The 15,104-nt window shown below is 32.6% G+C and overlaps 2 protein-coding genes across 2 annotated transcripts; one reads left to right on the forward strand and one right to left on the reverse strand.

Annotated features, from left to right (window-relative positions):
- The first annotated feature begins 7,808 nt into the window (after window positions 1-7,808).
- Window positions 7,809-8,198, forward strand: LOC7468393 (protein SOB FIVE-LIKE 3). Its single transcript, XM_002305275.1, has one exon. It carries the CDS (start codon window positions 7,809-7,811, stop codon window positions 8,196-8,198), a length of 390 nt encoding a protein of 129 aa, XP_002305311.1.
- Window positions 8,199-13,010: 4,812 nt separating this feature from the next.
- On the reverse strand, window positions 13,011-14,801 carry LOC7468394 (6-phosphogluconate dehydrogenase, decarboxylating 2). The gene has a single exon (XM_024592079.2). It carries the CDS (start codon window positions 14,792-14,794, stop codon window positions 13,328-13,330), a length of 1,467 nt encoding a protein of 488 aa, XP_024447847.2. The 5' UTR covers window positions 14,795-14,801; the 3' UTR covers window positions 13,011-13,327.
- Window positions 14,802-15,104: the final 303 nt, after the last annotated feature.

The following is a 15,104-nucleotide window of genomic DNA, read 5'->3' on the forward strand; positions in this document are numbered from 1 at the left end:
ACTATTATAATGCTATTATTAATTAATTATTTTTTATTAACAAAAACTAAAAGAGGTGGTATTTTTACTTTAATTTTGTACCACTTCATAAAATACTATTCATTGTAATAATGTTTTTTTAATTATATCATTCACTGTTTGGTTTAGTATGAAACTATCTTCATAATTTATTACGGTTTGTTTTTTATAAGATCATCTTAATTTCAAGACTCGTGTCGCAGGTTTGACAAGTTAATTCAATTAACTCATGTTATTTTATTTTAATTGAATCTTTCAACATTAGGTTAATTAGGAATCAGGCTTCATGATTTGTTTCAGCTTGCTTCTTATAAGTTTATTTTGGTCTCTTAACTCGGGTTTTGCGTGTTAACCCGGGTAAACTCATGTTTTTTTGTTTTGTCCTTTTTTATATTGATTTTTTTTTCAATTTCATCATTCAACAATGAATTGATTGAGAATTTAATTTCATAATTTATTTTGATTTGCTTGCTATGAGGTTATACCAGTCTCATGGATCTAGGTCACGAGTTTGACAGCTTAACTAGATTGAATCGGGTCATTTTTTCAGTTTACTTTGTATGAGATTATCTGGGTCTCATGACATTGGTTATGAGCTTGGCGAGTTAACCTGAGTTGAATCAGGTCATTTTGTTCGTGTTCTTTTTTTAATTGATTTTTTTTTAATTTCATCCTCTAAAATTGAGTTGATTAGGAATTAGGCTTCATAATTTATTTTAATTTTCTTTCTATGAGATTATCCTAGTCTCATGACTCAGGTCATAAGTTTTGCTTTATATTATGTTATCAAAGTTGCATGAATTGGGTCACAAATTTGTTTGATTAATCCAAGTTAATCCAATATATTTTTGTCTCAATATTTATTTTCAAAAAAATATCTTAAATTTTTTAATCAAATTATATTTTTTTATCAATTATCCATATTATTTTTAAAACCTGCTAAATTAATTGGATCATATCAAATTATCCCCAACCTGATTTAATTTTATTTTTAATAAAAGAAACAGTAAAAAATTATTACACTTGATGGTACAAATCATCTCCCACGTACGGGGAGATGACTATTTATAATGCTTTAATTACTACTATGTCGGCAGAGCCAGGCCCCCGTACACTTGGATTGACTGTTAATAATGTTGACTTATGTGTACAAGCTAACGATGAAATGAGAAGGACATAGTTTGGTAGGAGAAACTACAAATCTCCTCTCAAACTCTCATACCCGTTCCAATTAGAAGCCCTCCCTATCGATTTTCTAAATTGATTCTCTTCTAGCCAAGTTTTGACTCAAAATTCGGGCTCATAAGATTATTATTTTTTCACTAAAAGGTTATTTATGAGTCTTGGTGAAAGTTGCGGACTCTAAAATCTTATTTATGAGTCTTGGTGAAAGTTGCGGACTCTAAAATTTATCTCTTTGTTAGCAAAATCTTGAGTGGTAAAAATCTTACACGTCCAAATTTGCTTAAGAATTTTGGTTCAAAAAGTTACCTTATATCCTGGCATGGTTAATTAAATGATCAAAATTTGAATAGGTGGAGAACTCACTTGGGATAATCTGTAGGCGGAGGACCCAATTGGAACATACATGATAGTTTGTGGACATATTTGTTCCTTCCCCAAGTTCTTATGTAAAAAAATTTAGAACAAGCCATAATTCTTTTAATTTTTTTTAAAAATATGGTCTTACATTTGAAGCAAACTTTGAAACTAATGAGATTTTGTAGCATGAACACATGATTACTTGAGACTTAAGTGGATGGAAGATGTTACACCACAACTTACAGAAAGGATCTCGGATTTAATGTGAAATGTCTTGATTCAATGAATCATGAGTACTATAGTAAATCTTTTAAGTAGAATCTTCCTTCATTGTGAGTTTGTGACCTTAAATTTATATGAATTTCATACTTCGAAGTTCGCCAAATCTTGTTAAAAGATGGTGTTGGCAGCAATACGTAGTTATTATGTAAATATATATATATTGATATTGGCAAAATAACTTAATGGTCTCTTTATAATAAAAATAAAATAAAATCTCTATCAAACCAATCATAGACTAATGAGATTCTGGTAGAGAAATGTGGTAGCATAGGGCCGGGAACCATCTCAAACCATTGAAGAGATATCTGATTAATTAATTGCAGTATCAACTTAAACATTCTCAGTATATTACCCATTGCAGAAGAACTGGCCCTTGATCGTGAACTATGCCGATAGAATGATCTTCTGCCGCAAAGTCACAGAGATTTTCCTTCAAGGAAACCCTGGGAAATATCATTGGATAACAAGGCATCTAGGCATGTGAAAGCCTTTATCTTCAGACGATTTTTAAGTCATTGACATACATATTTATCAGCAGAAGTTTTTCTTTTTTAAAAAAAACAAATAGCACAATAGCATGAAACTGTTGAGAAATAATACTATTTGAAAAATACCAGGTTAAAGAGGAGGAAAATCACAGAAACAATTCCCACCACTCCCAACCTACCTTATCTTCCTATCTCCTCCACCATTCCTACTCCGTCACCACCATAAATAGTAACTCCTCCACCTCTTTTACCACCACCATAACAATAACAATTATCTAACCAATCCAACCAAAAGTCCACCCAAGCATGTATGTGAACATGTACTTTAGATTTCATACTGTAGGTTAGAAAAAAAAGAAAAGAAAGAATTTCAGAGCAATAAAGAGAGAAAAAGCTTAAAATTAATGCTTCATAATCGATTCTATCAGGAGAAGAGGCCCACCACTGCTATCTATGTTGCCTTTTGTAATCTCGCTTCTTTTATTTAAAAATCAATGGATGATATTGTCTCAAAGGGTAGTATTCTTTTCGCTAAGGTTACTTAATATGCTAATTGACTGAGAAAATTTATATGCTAATTGCCGAATTTAAAAGTGTTGGTGATTGAGAATATTGCTTAATGTTAGTGGACGCGGCGGCATGAAAGCGCAAAAGGGTTAATGATGTTCTAGTTGAAATTGACTGAGAAAAAGGTCGTAAGTGAACTGTGCATAATGGAGGTGGGGGGGCATTTACGCTGTTGCTCTAGCTGGAGCTGATGTACAAATTCTGTCTACGTGTGATTACATCATTTGGATGGCATGAAATCAAAGGGAAATATTTGCTAACATATCTTAAGATATAGTCCATGCTTTCATGAAGCTTGGAAGGCTGGTGTTCCTGCTAGAATAACATGAAAACATCGATATTGCGTAGCAATGATGCATGATTGTCACTATTGAACAAGAGGGCCCCACTTAATCGAACAAAGCGATTGTGGGTTGAAATTGATCAAGATATGATGAAATTGATCAAGATATGATAATTTTAAGATAGCAGCCTGTCTGTTGAAAATTTGTAAGAGCGAAAAAGACCTCCTAAACTAATTTAAAAAAGAAAAAGCATGGCTATATAAGCTTGGATAATAATAATAAAAAAATAAAGTATTTTAAGAATTGGACAAAAATGTTCAATCCGTTAAGAAAAAGGTTAATCTATCATTAAATTGATCTAGCCAGGTTCATATATTAATATATTAGATAGTTTTGTAAGTGAATTGTGGGATAAATTGATCATTATAAGATAAGTTCACCTCTGAATTATTGAAAATCATTACCAACTTATTAGAGATAGCAGCCTGTTTGTTGAAAAATTTGTAAGAGCAAAAAAGACCTTCTAAGGCCTTGTTTGTTGCTTGCTGAAAAATGTTTTTTTTTTTTTTAATATTTTCCTACTTTTTTTATTTTTAGTTATGTTATGAACAACTAGTCAATAAAATTTACTTTCTAATAATAAAAAAATATTTTCCATGAGAAATCTAGAAAACAAAGTGGTACATCATTATTCTTATATATATAATACTTTAAAATATAATATTATAAATTAATAATATGTTAGGATATATTAATATACAATATAAAAGTATATTAATTTGATATATTAGTGCATATAATACTTTAATTTAGATAATATTACTAGAAAATACATTTGAATACAAATCATATTATATTATATAATAATCATACATTTTAAATCATATAAATTGTGTTATAAAGTTAGGATACCATAGAAAAAAAAATATTTTCAATATTCTCCAAACACAAAAAAATATCTAGGAAAACAATTTTGCTATTTTAAAAAGTTAATAACTCAAAATGTACTATTTTCCAACCTATTTTCTTTGATATATTTGAACACCAGAAAATGATTTCATATAATTTTTCATTAAATATTGAAAAGGAATTTATTTTTCTGAAAATTATTTTTCATGACATTATTAAATATTAAAAAGAAAATACAATGAACGGATTATTAAATCAATTTAAGTTAAGATGTTACATCATTTTAGTAAATAAAATGGTTGGATACAGTAGTGACAAGTTATTTTAAAAAATAAAGCATACTATTGAAAAAGGGTTTTGAATTATACTGTTTAAGAGAAATGATTATTTTCTACCACTGGAAGACATGTTTGGTGGTAGCACTAGACAAACTGGTGAAGAGTTAAGACAAGTCATTAGAAGACAAGTCGTTTACACAAATGGAAAATAGAATACAAGGTCGTTTGTTCCTGGCCCGCGCTATAGCTATCAAGTTGGAGTGGGCCGAGAGGCAATCATAGTACCTAGGGGTGTTCACGGTCCGGTTTTAACCCAAAAATTCAACCGAACCGGAAAATAGTATTTCTTATTAATATAACCCGAACCGAACCGAGAACCGGTTCAAACCGAACCGGTTTTGTTCGGTTCGGGTCGGTTTTTTAGCATAAAAACCAGAAAAACCGGACTCATCTTCATCACTGAACTAAATCAAAGGAAAAATTTGACATCAAATATTAATCTAAGCTATTAATCACAGCAACCACTTGAAAATTCAAGAAAAGCAACCGGAAAAAGCAACCAACAATCAAAGTTTTTCACATAGGGGCTGAGAAGGGGAAGAGATGGGCTGGGAAGGGGAAGGGAAGGGGAAGGGAGGTCCCGAGAGAGCTGATTGACCATAAATCTCAAAGCTTGCATTCTCCCAGCACAAGGATGGAACTAGTATAAGTTATATTGTATCACCATCAAAGGCAAGATTTCTTGAATAATGGTTCCCTCGCATCTGGATTGTTAAACTGGATGGGGAAGGCTGGGAAGGGGGAAATGGAAGGGAAGGCTTGAGGCGGGGTGGCGGCTGGAAAGGGGAAAAATGATTTAGGGTTCTGGGAAGAGGAAGGGAAAGGGGAAAAGGGGAAGGCTGGAGAGGGAGGGGGGTTGGCGGCTAGAAATGGAGAAAGTGATTTAGGGTTATGGGAAGGGGAAAGGAAAGAGGAAGGGGAAAAGGGAAAGGCTGGAGGGGGAGGGGGGGTTGACGGCTGTTAAGGGGGAAAGTGATTTAGGGTTAGGAATTGTTCTTTTTATACTTTTTTTAAACCGGTTCGGTTTGGTCCGGTTCAATCGGTTTAAGCTTTTTTAAACCGGAACCGAACCGGACCGGCTGGTTTTTTTTATTTATTAATCGGTTTATTCGGTTTTTTCTATCGGTTCGGTTTTTTCAGTTAATTTTTTCTTGGTTTTTTCGGTTTAATCGGTTGGTCGGTTTTTTTGAACACCCCTAATAGTACCCATGATTCATCATAAGATAGGATCGAATCCCACCCAAATTTAATATATATAATTTTAAAATAATATAATTTTAAAATAAAATATTATTATTTTGAAAAAATATTTAAACAATCAAATCCCTCCTGATTTAATATAATATCCAGTCTAAATTAGATATTAAATTAGTGGATCATCATGGTAATCTATTGAGTCAGATTTAATGAGAATATTACATCTTTAAATAAATTCAAAGAATTTAAAGTTTTTTTTTAAAAAAATACAACAGTAAAAATTAAATATTCATATACACCACTCATAATATACACACACTGAATTCTTTCTTTTCATTAGCTGGGGACTTCATTATCTTCATCCTTTGAAACCTATATTTTTCCTCCTATGCTATTTGGTCATAGACTGATGGGAGATATTGACGCTGCTATATTGTGTGCGTGTTTTGAGGCCATATGCCTTTCTGTTTTGTTCCTTTTTATGCCAAAAACTAGTCGGCCCGCCCTTTGCCTGAGTTGGACCAAAAAATAATTTAAAAAACTAAATTTACGAGACCACTAAAAAATAATTTTATAATAATTTCATAAAAAATAAATATAAAAATTATGAGGTTTTATCTAATGTTAAAAGTTAAATTCGAGAAAAAAAAATTAAATTCATGAGATCGGGAGAACTCCACAAAAAATAAATTGAAAAAAATAATATTAAGTCTAATTTCTAAAAAAATCTAATATTAAAGGATGTAATTGAAAAAAAAAACTAAATAAAAAAAAAGACTGAGTTGTTGCAAGGTAAAATTGAAGAAAACAATTCAATAAAAAAAGATTTAAAAAATAAACTGAGTCAACCTGGGTCAATTTGTCAAACTCGCGATTTGAGTTATAAAATTGAGATAATCTCGTAAAAAACAAATCGAAGAAAATTACAAGCCCCAATAAAAAAATATTTTATTAAAAAAGGATCCAAAAATAAATAAAATTAACTCGGGTCAACATGTGAAATTCACGATTCTAGTTATAAGATCAGAATAACTCTATATAAAATAAATTAAAAAAATTCAAAATTTATTTTCCAAGCAATATAATGTTGGGAAAAAAAGAAAAATACAACATTGCTTTTTGCTTTTTTTTTTTTTTCCATTTGAATTATTAGTCTAAAGGAACATAAACCTGCCAACTACCTAGCACACCAAATTGGCCGACCAATCAGCACAAGAGTCATCTTCCATTCCAGTTCTACCGCAAAGTTTTTGTTCAATCCCTGGTGGAAACAGAGAATAAGAACACAAAAAAACAAGTCATCCTGATGTAACAAAGCCGCTATCAAGCATTTCCCATTTATTTTCTTCCAACTTTCTTACATCTGAACAAAACTGAAAAGTGTAACGTAAATATTCTTACAGTAGGATTGTTTGATTAATTTCACTTTTTAACTATGATCCAGTGAGACCAACAAGAAACTTTAGCTCCATTCTTATCCAGGTAACTAGAAGACACAAGCCAGCTTTAAAAGCAGAAAACAAGAAATGACAGAACAAAAGCAAGCAGATCTTAGGTAGCCTCCCATATTTCTAATCTGTTAGGTACCTCTCTGCGATATGACCTTTCTTTCTGACAAGACAGAGAATTAAAGGCATGAAAGGAAAATAAGAAGTGTGGAGGCTATGCCCTAACATGCTTAAGGACATGGGTCTCATATTCTTCCAGAGCTGAGGAATGGGTTTTTCTGCGTTCTGATTACAAGACAGAACTGATTAAAAGAGATATTCTTATGTTTATGAAATGGGCTCAGCACTTCTGCACTAAAAGCTGGCTTCACATTTAGGAGGACAGTGACAAAATGAAAATGCTTTTATTATTTTAGTTTTTTAATTAAATAAAGACCAACAGAGAACCTCAGTTGTTTCAGACCTTTATTTTTTAGTTATGATAACCTGTATTTTGGCTGTTAAAAAGGATAGCTTTTGTCAATAATGAAGGGGAAAAAAAATAGAAGGCATGAATGTGCGTTAAAGCTCACTCTAGCTCACCATAAAAAGGGGTTTTGTGTAGTCCTCAAAATACAACTTTGTTTCTCAAGTTTGTCTCTCCCTCCCTTCTTTGGCCATCCCAAGCATAAAGACAGCAGAAGTAATTTTCCCAGCAAGAATTTCTCAGCTTCAGTCAACTCTGCCCTCGGCAGAATGGATTCATCCAAACATATTTTAGGCTCTGAAGGGTGCAGCAGCAGCGAATCTGGGTGGACAATGTACCTCACCTCTCCCATGCAAGAAGATGATGATGATCAATGCAGTTATGATGTTAATGACTACAATGCTCACGATGTGAGTAAAAATTATCGCTCTGCTGCTGATGGAGACAGTGATGACTCCATGGCTTCTGATGCTTCCTCTGGTCCCCATCATCAAAACACCCATGAGAATGGTCATGGGGTAGTACATTTTAAGTTCAGCAAGGGTGGTCTTTTCAACCTCCTTTCCTCCATGGCCAAACCAGAGAAAAAAGACAAGAAGAGTGATAAGAACAGTGCCAAAAAGAGCCGGAAACTTGATGCTCACAGAAAACACAAGTAGTGGTTCCTTTAGCAGAGAGCAAGATTCACAAAATTTGAAGCACACAGACAGATGGGAACAATGTAATTTTTATCATAGATACTCTTAAAGAGTGGCAACATACTCCAGATATTATCTCCAAAATATTTATGTTCAAGATTCTTTGGCTCGATGAAATTAATCTGAGACCTGCACATTCAAATGATACAAAATATAGAAACTATTTCTCACCTATTCAATTTAACAGCATACACTGTTTATAAATCTGATTTACTGTCTGACTACAATCAGTACATATTGATCATTGCATCAAATTCCATCCATTTAACCTATAGTGTGTGCTCTTCTGGAACGAAATAAGTTCTTTTTTCTTTTTTCTTTTTTCCGTTCTGGCAGGAGGAAAGAAGAGAGATCAGCATGGTGAGTATTGAATATTGGTTTGGTTGATTGAGATTCAAGGATAAAATGATTCCAAGTTAGTTTACAAGAAAACAATAATTTTTCGGCAAAAACTTCTCGATACAATGCATTGTATATTGTTTCTGTCATGTCTTTGTGGGTGCGTGCGATGAATGAACAGAGTATGTTGTGCTGGAAAGAAGAGTGATCGACCTAGAAGGACAAATGCCAACCATGAGAAGCAACGTGCACATTTCCAGTGACAGAATAATTGCTCCTTACATAACCAAACCTTCGAACAAGGGATGCAAGAGCAACAGCTAGGAAACTACAGAGTATGGGCTGTCCTTCAAAAGCAAAGCAATATTACAAAAGCACACTATAATAGAACACTTATATTATAAAAAATATTTTTAGTTGAGGTTGGTTTGAAAAAATATATATTTGGTTAAAACTGTGGTTGAAATTGAGGTTGAACAAAAAATAGTTTAATGTGTTTGGTTAAAAAAATACTTTTCAAATTGAGGTTATAACATAATTAAATATATATATATATATATTAATATTAATGATTTTTAATTAAATATTGTAGATTTAACTACTGTTATTACATCATGAAATAAATAATATTGATATCAAATATTTTTTATTATTCCATTAAACTATATGCAAAGTCATCACATACGAAATCTATCCAACAAGGACTATATTTTCCATGGTTTCTTAAGCGCGCAACAACAAAAACTGAATTTTTGGTTACGTCATCAAGCGATCTCCTTCTAATTTTTTGAATAAAACACAATTAAAATAAAAATAAAAACTTAATTTATTTTTAACTGGGTCGGACCCGGCATGAACATAATTGGAATTGCGATCAAATTTCACAAATGCTACGTCATCATGCGATATCCTTCTAATTTATATAGTGTTATTAAATAATATTAAATACTTTTTTTCGAGTAAAACTCAATTTTTTAAAAAACATTACAATTTCATTATGTACAAAATTCATTCGACAAGAACTACAGTTTTCATAATTTTTTTAGCGTTCAATAAAATTAGGTAAAATATTATCAAGAATAAAATTGAGATTAAAATTGAGATTACAGTACGAGTAAATTTAATTCACCTTAAACCAATTTTTTTTAAAAAAAAAATTACTGTTCACGTTCACGTAAACAGTGCAAGTGAAATCAATTAACTATATTGGTTTTTCAGGAAAAAAAAAAACTAAACTTTTCACGTGAACAGTGCGAGTGAATTAATTCACTCGCACTGGTTTTTCGAGAAAAAAAAACTGTGCACTTTAGTGAACAGTGCGACAGTGGAGCATGGCTCCACTGTTCACTGAACAGTGGAGCCATGCTCCACTATTGTGGTTCCTCTGCTTCTCAAAACCTGCAGCACAATCGTTGTTTTTAATGGGTCCTACCAGCGTTCAGCATTTTTTCCTTCTTAACCAAATGATATTATATGTGGCTGCGGGTAAACCTCACCCGCAGCCACGTTACCAAACGAGCACTTAATTCAGGAAGCCTCTATTCTTCAAATGAAAACAAAGAGAGAGAGAAAAAAAAGAATTAGCATATTTTATGAGAGACAAGAACGAAAAGAAAAAAAAAGGTGAGATTAGACTAGAGAGCTCCACTTGTACAAAGGGTTTAGGTCAAATTTGCATAAAGGTTTTATCAAATTATTAAAATTAATTCGAGCTCTCTAGGCTATTCACTTTTTTTGTTTTTACATCAAGGTTTTATCCAATTAGATCATCCTCATTAAAATTAATTTTTTTAAAAAAAATATATCTATTTTTTCCTACAACTTTATTATATTGATTGGGAATTGGATTTGATAATTTGTTTCGATTTGCTTTTTATAAAGTTATCAATCCTAATATTTGTTTAATACTTGATTTTGTAAAAACAAATTGATTTTATTATTGCAAAAAATAAAAAATACAATGACCAAAATTGACAAGGAGAAAAATATAGAGGTTTTTTTAAAAAACAAATTGTTCACATAACGCCTTTTTAAAGATTTTTGCCTCCATAAATCTTCCAGAATCCCTTTTTGTTTCTTTAGTTTGAAGCATTTATCTTTTAGTTCAAGATTTTATTTTGTTTACATTTTAGCCCTCGAATTTAACAGAGAAGAGAGAGTCGCTTAAAAACAACGGAAAAGAGAGAAAGCGCTTGGTTGGTGAGATATAATGAACAAAATAAAGCTAAATTTGATGTCAATATGTTTTTTTTAAGAGAAAAGTGTTGTTGAGGTGTTTTTGAACTTCCGTATTGTCATAAAAAAGTATATCAGGCTTAAGAAAGAATTTTTTATTATTTATATTTGTGTTCTTTTACCGATTTAGAAGGTGTTTTGAGTTGAGAAATGTGTTTATTAAGATTCCAAGAGTATTTTTTAGGTGTTTTGGTGAAAATAAATTGAAAATAGTTTATAGATGGAAAAACCCAACATGATTTTTCAAATACCTTTTCGATGGTTAAAATGTGAAAAGTAGATGATGTGTCACCTATAATTGCCGACGAAACATCATCCGCTCTCTGTTTTTTTTTTTTAAATAATAGATGGACAATACCTCATCCATCCATTATGAGAAAAAAGAAAAAAAAAGGCTAGGTGCCGAAACTCACTTTATAGGCCCACGCGCCTGAACTTTTTTTAGCCTTTGCCTTTTTTCCTTCAATTTTTATTATAATTTATTACTATAAATTAATTAAAAATTTATTTTAAATATTGTTCAATTTTGACTTTGGTTTTCAAGAAAATTATAGCATTCTTTTTGTAACATTAATAAGTGTTTTTTTTTTTCATACAACCATTCATAATGCTTTTAAAAAAACATTTATGTGGTGATTTTTTTGCAAATGTCTATTTTAGTTATTTTATTATTAAATCAAAAATAATTTTCAAAAACCAAAGTTATACAACACAACAACATCCACTTCTCGAGTAGTGGCTTTGGTTGGTTAACTTAGATTGGTTAGAGACGATACAAGATGTTATCATCATATATATATATAACTTGTTCTTAATTTTTATTTTTTAAAATAAATAATATTGAACAAAAAAGTTGTATTTTTGTGGAAAAAAATATATTGATAAGAAAATATAACTTTTTTTTGTTTTAATGAAGTTATTACTATTTTTTACAGCAAAAAAAAAAAAAAACTTATTACCATATGATTAATTAAAAAAAAAATACTTTATAGCTTCATGTGAGTGTTAACAAATATATATATATATATATATATATATATATATAATAATAATAATAATAATAATAATAAATTATGGTGGTAGGAAACACATTGTTTCACGTTCTTTTTATTACATTTAAACAAATTTTTTGATGTAGCAGCAGCGGGCCAGCTAGCTGGTTATAAATTATAGAAGCATCCACCGACTATTAATTGTACTATCTATAGAAGCATCCACCGGCAGAAGTTATTGTCTTATTGATAGTCTTGATCAAGCTTGCTAGCACAAGAGAAAGAAAGGTTTAATTCTTCAACTGCCTTGCAATCTTGAACCACTCAGTATGGAAAGATCCTTCCACATCAACCCTTTCATTTCTATGAGCACCAAAAGAGTAATAATTTGATATTTATTCTAATTGTTTTTTGTTTTTATCAAATAAAGCTATATTTGTTTTAGAGGAAAACAGATTGATAAGAAAAGAAGGGACTGCACTAGTAAATTAGTAGACAGCTGACAACAATAATATTAAAGAAAAAGAAAGAAGGGAAGGTGCACGTAAGAGCAGCAGTTGCTTACCGGGTAGAAGTGATATAGTCAGAAACGTAAGACTTGATGATGGAGCTTTTCATTTGTCTGAATTTATATATTATTTTAATTCTCCGTACCATGAGCTGATTGGCAGGTAGGAACTGGGAGTTGGATTGTGACCTTGGGGTTTTTACCTAACTTTAAATCTTGTAAAAGGTTGAAGAATGCAAAGATGTTCGAGCTTCGAATTCTTCTGATTTTTGGATATAAATAAACTTGATAATTGCGATCACGCCATCCTTCCTCTTCTTTTATCTATGATATATTAAAATAAATAATATTTTTTATTTTAAAAAACATTACTTTTAACATCAGTAGTATATTTAAACAGAAATGCCATGCGGCTGTATCTTCTGCCATCACTTCTCTGTTTCTGGAAAAAGAAAGAACAAAAACCCAGATGCCAGGTATGTTTTCAAGATAAGATTGTTACTTGGTGAAAAGTTAGCATAGCATGGGTTTATCTGGCTATATAACAATTGAAATCAAGTAATTGTTGCAGCATTCAAACATTTTCCCCGCCTTATAGATAATAAATTCAAACGTAAAGTCGGAAAAGTATAAACCAACATCCATTGTATGGCAATATTGTAAAGTAAATAAATTGCTGAAGAATAGCAAAGCAAGGAATACCACCGAAAGAGAAATTATTGCTCGAATATCTGATTTCAAACTACTCCTCAAAAGCACCATCACATATCCCTTAAAACCAGAAAAGAGCCACGAAGCTTAAACGAGGAACCTGGTGGCGCTAAAATACAAAGCAGTAGAACCGCCAAGAAAAACCACAACATATAGAAGATCGAAAAAGTGTCTAAATATTCAAATGGATCGAGATGCATCTCATGAAATTGGGTGGCGAAAGTTGTACCCAGCATAGAGTCCAGGGGAGAAGTTATTGTCTTATTGAGAGTCTTGATTAAGCTTTGATAGAACTAGAGAAAGGTTTAATTCTTACACTGCCTAGCAATCTTGAACCATTCAGTATGGAAAGATCCTTCCACATCAACCCTTTCATATGTATGAGCACCAAAATAATCTCTTTGAGCTTGGACCAAATTAGCAGGCAACCTTCCCCTCCGGTAGGTGTCAAAATAAGCGAGGCTGGATGACATACCAGGAGTGCTAATACCGGAGCTGATTGCAAGACACACAACCCTGCGCCACGCAGACTGGCGCTCAATAATTTCCTTTGCAAACTCTGGATCCACTAGAAGGCTAGCAAGATCAGGATTCCTATCGTATGCCTTCTTGATTCTGCCCAGAAATACAGATTGGATAATACAACCACCCTTCCAAATCCTAGCTAGTTCTCTCAATTTTAAGTCCCATCCCTTCTGAATACTCTTTGCACGGATCAGATTCATCCCCTGTGCATAACTACAAATCTTGGATGCATAAAGAGCTTGTCTGACATCATCAATCAACTGCTTCTTATCCACCACTTGACCAGTTAAAATATCCCAAAAACCACCTGCTTTGAAGACTTTAGCAGCCTCAACGCGTTCCTCCTTCAAACCACTGAGGAACCTTGCATCCAATGAAGATGCAATTGTAGGAGCTGCTACTGATAGATCAGCAGCTTGCTGCACAGTCCATTTACCTGTACCCTTCATGCCGGTTTTGTCCAAAACCTTGTCAACCAGATATCCTTCCCCCTTATCATCTTTAATTCCAAATATATCTGCGGTGATTTCAATCAAGAAGCTAAGAAGCTCACCCTTGTTCCATTCTGCAAAAACACTACGGAGTTCTTCATTTGACAACTTTCCAACTGATTTTAGTACATCATAAGCTTCAGCAATCAACTGCATATCGCCGTATTCAATTCCATTATGAACCATCTTGACAAAATTACCAGAACCGCCTTTGCCGATGTAAGTCACGCAAGGGCCACTATCAGGAACTTGGGCTGCCACTTTAAGAAGAATGTCTTCGATGGACTTGAAAGCCTCGAAGGAACCTCCAGGCGTCAATGAAATTCCATTACGTGCACCCTCTTCACCACCTGAAACTCCCATTCCAAGGTAGAGCAAGCCCAATTCAGCCATAGCCTTTTCTCTCCTCTCAGTGTTCTCATACCACTCATTTCCACCATCAATGATACAATCTCCCTTCTCCAAGTAGGCAGAAAGAGTCTTTATGGTTTGATCAACAGGTGACCCTGCCTTGACAAGCATAATTATCACTCGAGGCTTTTGGATTGACTTCACAAAAGATTCAGGATCATGGAAGCCATATAAGGGAAGATCTCCCTCTTTTTTAGCCCTCTCAACAGTCTCATCAACTTTTGAGGTGGACCGATTATAAACAGAAACGGGGAAGCCTTTCTCCGCAATATTAAGGGCCAGGTTCTGGCCCATGACAGCCAGACCAGCGAGGCCTATTCTTGTTGGTTTTGGGGGTGCGGCCATCGTTACCCTGTCCAAAATTATCTGAGGATAAATTCCATAACTTTGAAAAATTAATTAATATTAATTAACAGAAAACCTAAAACACATATGGTTTTTACTTAGCATTTCATAATGAAAACCTCAATTTGCGTAAGAGAAGGATCAATAAATAACATTAGGTTTTGGGGTTAGATCAGTCATTTAATATTATTTGGGAAAAATACAATCACTTAAATAACATTAGGATCAATAAATAATGAATTGATGTGTAGTGACTTTAAAGACATTTTCATTTTTTATGCAAAGAGAAATTACATCCCTGTCCTCGAGA

This window comes from Populus trichocarpa, chromosome 4 (genome assembly GCF_000002775.5).
Source record: "Populus trichocarpa isolate Nisqually-1 chromosome 4, P.trichocarpa_v4.1, whole genome shotgun sequence".
Classification (NCBI taxonomy): Eukaryota; Viridiplantae; Streptophyta; class Magnoliopsida; order Malpighiales; family Salicaceae; genus Populus; species Populus trichocarpa.